This window comes from Neomonachus schauinslandi, chromosome 10, assembly GCF_002201575.2.
Source record: "Neomonachus schauinslandi chromosome 10, ASM220157v2, whole genome shotgun sequence".
Lineage (NCBI taxonomy): Eukaryota > Metazoa > Chordata > Mammalia > Carnivora > Phocidae > Neomonachus > Neomonachus schauinslandi.
This window is the reverse complement of record NC_058412.1, coordinates 76,736,379-76,747,694: the sequence shown is the minus strand read 5'-3', so window position 1 is coordinate 76,747,694 and position 11,316 is coordinate 76,736,379. Positions and strand designations below refer to the sequence as shown.

Genomic DNA, 11,316 nt, shown 5'->3' with positions numbered 1-11,316 from the left:
CTCTCTCTCTCTCTCTCTCTCTCTCTCTCTCTCTCTCTCTCTCTCTCCCCCTGCATCCTTCCTTCCCTCTGTCCCATGAGAGGATATAGTTAAGAAGGCAGCCTGGAAGAGAGTACTCACCAGAAATCTGCCAACACCTTGATCTTGGGCTTCCTAGCCTCCAGAAGTGTGAGAAATAAATTTCTATTGTTTAAGCCATCCAGTCTGTGGTACCTGTTATGGCGACCCAAACTAACTACTAATACAGTTCTCAAGAGGAGGGGGCACACCCCATCACACCGGGCCACACAGGGAAGCACCAGGGCCGGTCAGGAGGCATGAGGGAACAAGGGGAAAACATGGGCCAGAGTCTTTAGTGTGGATTCTGCAGCATGGAATGGGTGAGGCAGAGCAGGCAGGTTTGGGATGGGCTAGTTGAATAACTTAGTGGGTTCTGGGGTGTAGGAGCTGCCCCAAGCTGTCCATTACCGGGCCCCGGCATGATTACTGCAGGGGAATAGTGGTCCTGAGCATGAGTGCCTGCTGGCACTGAGTGGGCTCTGGATCAGTTAGCTTGCATATGAAAGGTACACTCCTGGGTGAGTCAGCTAAGCTCTCTAGGACTTAGCTGGCCTTGGAGGGGGCAAGGACCCTGATGTCAAACCATCAGAATTACAGAAAGTAACAAGGCAAGATTAATACAGCGTGGAGAAAAAAAGGCCTAGAGACTAAAGACCACCGGAAAGAGGAGAGCACAAGAACAGACTGGTTAGGAAGACCACTGCTGATCTTGCGGAAGCAGGCGGCTCACCCACTATCCCTCAAGAGCACATTTTCTGCCTACCTGCTGTGGGTCTTGGCACTCAGATCCTTTAAGAAAGCTGTCGTGCCTTCTCCTCTGGCATTGAAGGACACTGTGCAGACAGGACATGGGATCTCCAAAGCCCTCTGAAGGAGGGGCCCCTTGATTTGCTCAGGAACATCTCCCACCACAAAGTAGTAAATGGATTCAATCTGCAAGACAATAGTACCCACGGTTTATCTCCCTGACGTACCCTAGCCTTGTATGGGACTCCCTGGCAGTATGCTTTCTACAAAACTGCCTTTGCTCCTGGGGGGGCGGCAAGAATAGCGGCACTGCTCCAAGTTTTGTGAGGACGTTTGGGGACCAAAATCAGGAAGTGAGATATTCAAGGCCTGCTGCCTTCCACGGTGTTTGACCTCCCTGCCACTAACAAGTTCTGTGAACTTGGGCAAGTGACGTAAGTTCAGTTTCTTCACTTATAAAAAGGGAGGTAATGCAGTGTACCTCGTGACTGAGTTTAAACAAGAGGACTTGCACTTATGCATGCATGTATCTCAGAAAGTTAAAACCCAGAGAGAGCTGGGAATCCCTATCATCTACACCTACCCCTTAAAACCCCCTAATTGACTGTTTCCACAAAAAACTGGGGAAGAATCCCAAAAAAATGCATTGGGTTTGAAGGGATAAATAGATGTCACCATCCCCTTAGGGCTCATGAGCCTTTCTCTGCTCTAATCACAAACCCCTGCTAGCTGAAGGTAAACAGTCAGGTACCTCAGTTCGACCTCAAACCTGGGACTTAAACCCACCTGACGCAGAAAGAAGAGGACTTACGGTCAGCTGGGCCACCCTGTCTGCAGCAGCTAGGGCCGACTGTGCCCAAAGGGGCAGTGGGAGCAGGGTGGCAGAGGGCCCCTGCTGGGAGGGAGGCCATGGCCACAGTGGGAGCTGAGAGCAACCTACTCCAGCGACAACCTTCCTTCCATGGGGCTCAAAAAGGCCCACCTCACCTCTGTGACTCTTTCTCTCAGGCCTTTCAAACCCGCTCCCCGATTTTAAAAAGGACCGAATGGGAAGTAAAGACTGAGCAATGTTGTATATCTCTTTCGGCCAGTTGCCAAGAGACAAAAAATACTGAGAGAAGGAAGAAATGGTGCTCTCTACATTCCTTGTTAGGCAACAAATATTCTCCCAGCAAATGCATTCTCCTTCCCTTCTCCCCCCGCGTTACACAGTAGCTTATGTGAGAGGCGTTCAGTAGGCTTCCCTGCACTGCACTGTTAGTGCTCCAGCTGGGTCGGGGCCCAAGGGAGGGAGGGAGGGACGTGAGTCCCAGAACTGTGCAAGCAAGATCCTGGGACAGGAAGGTGGCCAGAGACAGGCACTCTTTTCACTCCCTTGGCTCTCACACCATCCAAGGCTCCTAGCCCCTGATATCAACGTCCCTGACTAAAACCTGGGTGAGGTTGTATGGGCTCAAGGGAACTGTCCTCAGTGGAACCCTCTCCCCTGGCCCAGTAGCTCAGTACCTCTGAGTAACTCAGTAGCTCAGTACCTCTAAGTACCTCAGTAGCTCAGTAGCTCAGGGCAGGGGCCGAGCCTGAGGATTAGCAGGAGCAGCTGGGGCCAGGAGCAGCTTTCTCACTGACCAGCATTTCCCTAAATGCTAATTTGTACTGAATTTGATAACACAAGATATAAACAATATTTGGGATTCCATTTGGCTATTGTACTGGGAATCAAAAACTCTTGCCACTTTACACTACATAAAAGAGGGTAGGGCGTTTCTGTTTCCCCTTGAAATGCCTTATTCTGTCTGGGTCATTAGCTCTGCAGTGTCCACGGCAGCCTGCATTCCGCCCAGCCAAAGAGGCCTTGACATCTTCTCAGACACAGATCTGGGGGAAAAGAAGAACCAGACTGGCAGTGGCTGCTTCCGCCCTGACTATCCGCTGCTGTAGCCTGTCAGAAGCCTCGGGCCATCAAAATCTCCACTCTGCAAGAATCAAAGTCAAATGAAAGGCACTCATAACAGCAGTGAGAGGTCTAGCAAAATTCTGTCTTGGTCTTCATAAAACTTTGACTGTTTCAACAGTTTTGACCAACTCCAGACTGTGGATCTGACTTCCAGATCTTCCCTGTACCTGTGGCAGCCCTTTCCTTATTCGGCCCTTTCTGATTTTCTGATCTCCAACCTCCCCCCCACACACACAGTGGTGACTGCCCTCTTGATGTTAATCCAGCTCAGTTCTCCAATCCCTCCTTAACACCCTTAACACCACCACCAACTTTCTGGCCTGCCAGGTTTCGGGGTCCCTGTCTCCACCCACTATCCCCACCAGAGTCCTACAAGGCTCAGCAAATCCACCTGCCTGGTCCCATGCAGACTACCACCCTTCAATTAAAAAAACTCAAGTCTGTACCATGGTGTGGGGAATGGGAACTTCTTGGACCCACATCTAGCCCCAACTTCAAGAATATCAACACTACTGGGCGCCTGGGTGGCTCAGTTGGTTAAGCGACTGCCTTCGGCTCAGGTCATGATCCTGGAGTCCCGGGATCGAGTCCCACACCGGCTCCCTGCTCGGCAGGGAGTCTGCTTCTCCCTCTGACCCTCCCCCCTCTCATGCTCTATCTCATTCTCTCTCTCAAATAAATAAATAAAATCTTTAAAAAAAAAAGAATATCAACACTACTTCTTTCCCATTCCTTCAACGTTCAACATTTATCAAGCCCTTGCCAGGCACTGCCATTTCTAGGGACACAAAGGTGAAAAGATCTGATGCCTGGCTGAACCACTGCCATGCTTGTGATTAGCATGGCCAGCCCTTCAGTTTACTGTCCAGTGGTGAAGGTTTCTGATGGACTCACATAGGTCTGGCTCTAATTCACCCATTTACTCTCCCAGTGAAGAGGTTATTTTTTTTAAAGTAAACAAATGTGTGCCTACCAGCCGGATGGAAGAGAGGCTGAGATACCACAAAGAGAAACACAGGTACCCTTTGGGCAGGTAGCCTTCTGCTGAAAGCACAAGTAAAACCCCCTCAGTTAGCCTTCTCAGGCAGCTGGGAATCAGGGCTTTGGATGACCAGCCTTCTCTTCCCAAATAACCTCTCCCATCTCGGATCAGCAGGCCTTCCAGGGCCTCCTGGCACAACACCCCTCCTCATTAAGGCCAGGGAAGCTACCAACTTCCCAAAGAAGCACCCTAGGACCAGAGGATACTGCAGAGCAGAAACCCAGGCCTGGACGGCATACCTGGGCTCTGAGGACAATGCCAGACATTGCCTCAGTATCCCACAGGCTGCCCTTCCAATGAGCCAGGCCCTTTTGCACAGGATCCAACAGGATACTTCATCCATCAATAGTGCTCTCCATGTGCTGCCATCAGAGCTGGGACTCAAGCAGACCCCACACTGCCTGGCTCCTCTGGAGTTAAAGGCTCACCCTCAGTCACCCCTGCCTGTTCAGTCTCTGGCCTGACTATGGGTACAAAGCCCAGCTCTGAAAGAGGCCAGTAACCTCTGAGCATCCGCCTTACCCTTACCAAGCACATCAGTTAGCCCTTCCTCTTCATGTGGATTGGATACAAAAGCCCAACTTCCATGTTAATCTTTGAACACAAAACAATAGCCACTCTCTTGGTTTTTCTCAGGACTCACTCATGGGAGATGCTAACCAGAAGCAGGTTATCATCAGTAGCAAAAGTCTGGGTATCTAGATTTACTGTTCAAAAGTTTCTTAAGCTTTATATCTTTTCTATTTATAGAAAAAACCAGTTATGTGAATCAATTTGAAATTCAGTGGGGTGGGCATGAGGCACAGAGCAGAGGGGCAGCCCATTAGGGGAAGCCATTCCTCTCCCATCCCCACACCTCACAAAACATAGAGCATGGCATTTTTATATAGGAGGCAGTTGCAGTTACTAGAAGTTTCCTAGGGACCACATCCAGATATAAGCTCTAGGAGGGAGGATAGAGTGGTCTGAGTATGTTTTATATTTGCCATACTCCATAGTCTCTTCTCAAGAATTTTTAAGTAGCATTTGATAATCAGTGCCTATTAACCTCTTTCTGGGTTTCTCCTCTTCTATAGGACTTGCCTGGAACTCACTAAATTGTTCCACATTTCCTGGGCTGGGGATGAATCCAAGAAAGGAGAAGCACAAACCAAAGGAAAGTAAAACAGAAAAATCAAAGGTCACTGGGAAATCTTCAAGTCATGGCAGGTCGCCAGAGTCAGCTATGACCGAGGTAGCTAGGTGAACAAAGAAACAGAACACCTGAGAGTGAGTGTGTGTGTGTGTGTGTGTGTGCGTACATGCAGGCATGCACGCACACACACACACACTCATCCAAGAGCCTGTGTAATGTTCCATTTCTTGAATGCTTATTATAGTGCCCAGACAATTGAAATTTTACAGATGTTAAAACAAACTTGAAAGGCCAAAGAACAAAGTAGCTTCTCTTTAATGGGAACCATTTGTTCCTCTGGCTTCGAAAGGATAAACAATGCATTTCCAATTTTAAACTATCATCGTCAGTATCAATAAACAGTCTGGTGACCACTGAGGGCTATCCTTTCAAGGCGCCAACACATGGCCTCCTTGCCCAAGAAAGGACTTCTTAATGTAGCAGAGAAAAGCTCGAAATCTACAGAATCATTGGAGTCCAGAGCAGAGGAAGCAATTAAGTGTTAATTAATATCAATCCATAAGTATTAGTTCAGTATCTGTATCCCAAAGGAAAGCAGATCTATCCCTACCTGGGAAGCTGAGGCTGGCCAAAGAACCCCACCTGCCCAGAGTCCTTCCCCACTAGCTTGCCACTCCCTTCAAGTCCCATCTGTATGATCACTCACAAAAACACACACCCTTATGGCTAAAAGAACATAAACCACCACCATTTCAGCACTTCTTTCAGGTAAAGCTTTATGTCCAAAAGGTCCTATCAAAAAGCACATGTGGGGCGCCTGGGTGGCTCAGTTGGTTAAGCGACTGCCTTCGGCTCAGGTCATGATCCTGGAGTCCCGGGATCGAGTCCCACGTCAGGCTCCCTGCTCAGCAGGGAGTCTGCCTCTCTCTCTGACCCTCCCCCCTCTCATGTGCTCTCTCTCATTCTCTCTCTCTCAAATAAATAAACAAAATCTTAAAAAAAAAAGCACATGTGAATGCATTAATATTCAAAAATGGATGATGCATCTATGTAGATATACTTCACCTTGGAAAGCACATAACAGATCCATTTGTGAAGAAGAGGAACTGGGAGAGATTCAGAACATAGATGTGGGGAATTCCTATTTCCTCAACCTCGGGGTTCTACGAAGAGTCTCCCAACCTCTCTCCCTCATAAGAGATGGACTGATTTATCTAATTGTCAGGAGAACAAGAGCAGAACTAAAATATGAGAGATACACAACTATGCCGAATTCCCTGTCCTTTCTCACTGCTCAGTGGCTGTGAGCAGCACATGGCCCTGCTGGCACTGGCTAAATGGGGGTTGACCCTGTGCCCTAATCACCCAGAGGTAGCCCCGCCAGGCTCAGGGGGCAGGGTTAGGGAGTCTCATTTTGGTTTCTCCAGCTCTGCCATCACCAAAGCTGCTATTTTGATCCCCACTTGGGGCCCGTCACCTATTTCTCAAGTGGTTCCAAATTCAGAGGTGAAGAGGACTGAGACTTTCAGGACTCCCCAGTGCCAGTGATGGGGTCTCTGTGGGATGCTGCTGGGAGGACCCAGGTCAGCTGAAAGGCAGTATGGGGGTACTGGGTGTAGAGAAAGAAACTGGAAGCCACCGATGTGACCTGGGGCCCGCCATGGATGCACACTTACCGTTTTGTCGTTCCCAGCTTCCAGCAGAGCGTCCAGGCAGCTAGCCTGGCTCACAGCCAGCTCAAAAGGCAGTTTCTCAACCCAACTGATGGCAGCGGCTATGGACTGCTCGGTCACAGGAACAGCATTTTCCTGCCATTTCACAGGCTGCTGGGAAACCCTGAAAAGAATCCCACGGGGCTGTCACTGGGCAGTGGGCAACCTAGCTGTCAGCCCTCAGTCTCAGAGCTGCAAGCTGCAAGTGACAAGCCACTTAACATCACCAGAGCTGAAGGAGAGAAAACAGTTCCTGGCCCTCTAAAAGTTACCAATACATTGGGCGAGCTGTTTAAGATCAGTCTCCAAAGCACCCTTACCTTCCATAAGCTGTACTGACTAGGAAAGACAATGCATACAGGAGAACTAAACAATCTCAAAAATGTAAACATTAACGGCTGCATTAAAATTATTGAGGGAATTATTTTCATAAACAGGCAGGTTTATATACAACTATCTTCCACTAATAGTAAATTTATAAGGATTCACAGCAGTAAGATTTGTAAATCAGCGACAATTTTAACACTCGAAAATTTTATTTCTAATTCTTTTAAGACACTGTTTTCATTGTTCCAAATTCCCATCAGTTCCCTCTTCTGGATCAAAAACAGTTCAGCAAAGCATTAGTTTTTAAATCCTGGGAACATGTGATTAAACCATGTAGTGTGGACTTAAAAAGCAGTGATGGAATCCCAAGAAAGAATAGCCATTTGAATCTCTTTATCTCTGTGTTTATAATTGAACAAATTATATAAATCATATATGCATTCACAATTATAAGAATTCTATGAGTCATGGACTAATGAACCAGCCTGAGCTGTCCCTCATAAACCGCCCTGAGACAGAAGCTGCCGCACACCTGTGTCACCTCTATGTGGCCCCTCTGGTAGAAATGTGGCCGAGTGGCCTAAATGCTATAGCGGAGGTTTCCAAAAAAGCTAAAGCATTGCAGACTTAAGACTTGATTCCTTCAGTAATATATCTATGACAGAAATAAAAATCTGGGATAGAACACAATTAGGCAACATCCCCAAAGATGTCATCTGTTTAGCTGAAAATATTTTCTTCAAAAGAAAAACTCAATTAGGTAGATGCCTCCTTCATCCAGATTTTTCCTGTCAGGGAGGTACAGCCACTGTTCCACATGAAAAGTTGGCCTTAGAGCCCAAATTCTCTTGAATCCAAGAATCCGTAAATAATTGATTGTGAAAACTCTGAAATACAGGAAATTCTATAAAGTCGGCCACCTGCTGTTCTATTAAGGGGGTCAACTTACAATGGAGTCACAAGCTCAGTCTGAAAAAAACAGTGATAGCTGTGACAAGGCTGAATTCATTATTCAGGCTAAAATCTAAAATGACCGAAGAGATTTGTATGGCCTTAAGTATATATTCAGTGTAATTCCTATTCTTATATTTTGATCTTGCCATGAATTGAAGAAAAGTGTGTTTCTAAATGTCTTCTAATTTCAAAACTAAGATGCCACATGCAAAGCAGATATAAGTTTTCACTGTGGGTCTTCTGCTGGAATTACACATTCTAGGAAATGACAAGATAATACCTCCTCCCTCCCCAAAGATACGTTACTTAACTCTAAATAAATGAAAACTACTTATGAAGTTTCACTGAAATATTCCCTTCCAAAGGGAACTCACCGTATGATATTAAACTTGGCTATATGAGCCACCTGCTCCTGGAGGACCATTGTTAGAGCATCTTGGCACAGATTAAGCTCCTCCTCCAGCATGCCGCCAAAATCCAGCACTATGGTGATGCACTGTTCCAAGACGACACCAAAAATCTGCCGGCTTCTGCTGGTGAGCCAGTCCATCCGCTGCTTGTAACTCTCCACAGCTTGTGTTAAATGTTCCACAAACTGATAGATCAGTTCTGATTTAGCTGTCAACTTAATGAAAATCAAAGCAGAAAAAAAAAAGAAACAGAACAAAAACACACCAACATACATCATCTGAACTATCGTGCAGCCAGGAACAATGGGGCCCACTGAGTCATGGCCTCTGCCATCAAGAACTGGGCATCAGGGGCACCTGGGTGGTTCAGTCGGTTAAGCGTCTGCCTTCGGCTCAGGTCATGATCCCAGGGTCCTGGGATTGACTCCTACATCGCGCTCCCTGCTCAGCAGAGAGCCTGCTTCTCCCTCTCCCTCTGCTGCTGCTCTGCCTACTTGTGCTCTCTCTCTCTCTCTCTCTCTGTCAAATAAATAAAATCTTTAAAAAAAAAAAAAAGAATATTAAGAACTGGGCATTAATAACAATTTTGTAGATGATCCTCTAAACCCCACATAATCCACGAGGAAGTGTTCCAATCTTTCAACTAAAAAAACCTTTGGATGATTCCCCACAGAAGAAATGATGATGATGTGATCTATTCAAAATACAGCACTCTTTTTTAAAAAACATGTGTTTCTAAATTACATTTTATCTTTATAATTATAGAATTACCTTCACCAGCAAATGTTCAGGGGACATTTTAAGGAATTACGTAGAAGAAAAGAACTTTTAAAGGAATTAGGTAGAAGAGAGAGCAAAGGCAGATGGGAAAAAATAAGTCTCACTAAAGTTTTCCTAAGGACAACATGCCAAAAATATTTCTGAAAATGCTTCTAGACATGCCAGCACATCTGCCTGGCTTCTTCTAAGGGATGCCACCCCATTAACTCATCCTCCTGCTCATAACCTGTGCCCTGTATTCTCTTGTCTCTCAGGCCAAGCTCCCCGGTACCTGGATCACTTGATCACTCATAGCTGCCACCAACACCTCTAGAGGCTGTCCCCAAAAGGTGACAGAGGCTTGCAGGCATTTTCTCATATACACAAATAAACCATCAGTCACACAGATCAAGCACAACTGTGCAAGGCCTCTCAGGGTGTAGGGAGGCAAGAGACAGAAAAGGAGTAAGAAAATAATGTGCCCTCTTCTGTGAAGAATCAAAGTTTGAAAGATCTGGTACTTATTTTTAACTTTAACAACCCTTAGAACACCCCCTAAATACCTAAACTTTTAAGGAAAATGTGTTTTCTGAACACACCACGTAACTCCACATTTTCATGCCTTGGTTTGTGCTGTTCCCTCTGACTTAAAATGCTTTCCTTCTCTATCTCCTACGTCTCTTCAGCTTATTCCTCAAGCTCCAGCACCAATTCCTATTGCTTTCCATGGCTGCTAAAGGCAAAATTCCTAAATCTCTCACCAGTATCCACAGCACTTATTAAACTTTCTACCACAGTACAGAAACCAGGGAGGGACCATGTCGCAGGACCTGTGGAGGTGATCAAATGGCAAAGATGGATGTTTTCAATAGTTCTGTACTGATTTCCATGTAGTTCAGATAAAAAATATATTGAGCAGAGGGGAAAGATGGCAGAGGAGTAGGGGACCCTATTTCAACTGGTCCCCGAACTGAGCTGGATAACTACCAGACCACTCTGAGCACCCACGAAACCAGCCTCAGATGTAAGAAGATCTGGATCTCTACAAACAGAATATCGCAGACAGTTGGTTTTGAGGTACAAACCGGAGAGCCGTGATTCTGCGGGCAGATATCAGAGGATAAACGGCAGCGGGAGGGTGCCTGGGGGTGGGGATCCTACACCGCCAGTGAGTGACAGCCTCTTGCGCTGTGGACAGGGCACAGACTCGCAGACCGGTAGCGGCGGGGAAAGGACTTTAGGGCAGCCCCCGGGGTGGAAAACCAGACCGGCAGGGTCGCGCGCACATGAACCACAGACCCCCAGAGAGAAACCCAGAGCGATGGTCGCGCGCACTCAAACTGCAGCCTCCGAGACAGAAACCCGGTGCGACAGTCCCCGGGACAGAACCCCAAGCGGCGGAGTCGTGTGCGCACGCGAACTGGGAGTGGCTGGCGGTTTTAGAAGCACAAAGGGCAGAGACGTGCTCCGACCTGGAGGCAGGACTGGGGGTGCTGTGGAGGAGCACACAACCCAGGCCGCTGCAGTTTATAGCAGCACGGACAGAAACAGAGACAGTGTGGCCTGGAGGGCTCACTGAAGAACAGACTGAGGTCTCTCTGCTCTGAGGCAGAGGGTTGGAAATGGTCTCTTCTGCTCTGACTCGCAGAAGAGATGCAGAAAGCCGCCAGATAAAGCCGCCAGAGAACAAAAGCCTCAAAGACTGATTCCCACTGAGCCCATCCCCCGCCACAGGGGCGCAGGGCAACTCCGCCCAAACAGGGTTGCCTGAGTAACAGCACGGCAGGCCCCTCCCCCAGACAACAGGCTGGGAAAACAAGAGGCCAGCAACCCTAAGGTCCCAAGAAAACAGGTGCATCTTGCTTGGGTTCTGGTCAATAATTTGGACTCTATACATTCCCTCAAACACCCCTCAACAGAATGACTAGGAGGAGGAGCCCCCAAAAGAAAAGACTCAGAGATTATGACTTATGCTGCAGATTTTCAAATGGATGCAGATATAAACAAGATGTCGGAGATGGAATTCAGGCTAGCAATTGTGAAGACAATGGCTAGAAGGGAGAAATCAATTAATGGCAACATAGAGTCTCTAAGGGCAGAAATAAAAGGTGAATTGGCAGAACTTAAAAATGCTATCAATGAGATCCAATCCAATCTAGATAATCTAACAGCTAGGGTAACTGAGACAGAAGAGAGAATAAGCGATCTGGAAGACA

General features: G+C 47.2%; 1 protein-coding gene across 1 annotated transcript in view; it reads right to left on the bottom strand.

Annotated features, from left to right (window-relative positions):
- VWA3B (von Willebrand factor A domain containing 3B) overlaps positions 1–11,316 on the bottom strand; it is a 208,277-nt gene that overhangs the window by 179,423 nt on the left and 17,538 nt on the right. Inside the window, exons 3-5 of the mRNA XM_021701230.1 lie at positions 8,306–8,556; positions 6,615–6,774; positions 824–993 (exon numbers count right to left, since the gene is read on the bottom strand). Coding sequence (XP_021556905.1) covers positions 824–993; positions 6,615–6,774; positions 8,306–8,556 — 581 coding nt within the window. The remainder of the gene's footprint in view (positions 1–823; positions 994–6,614; positions 6,775–8,305; positions 8,557–11,316) is intronic.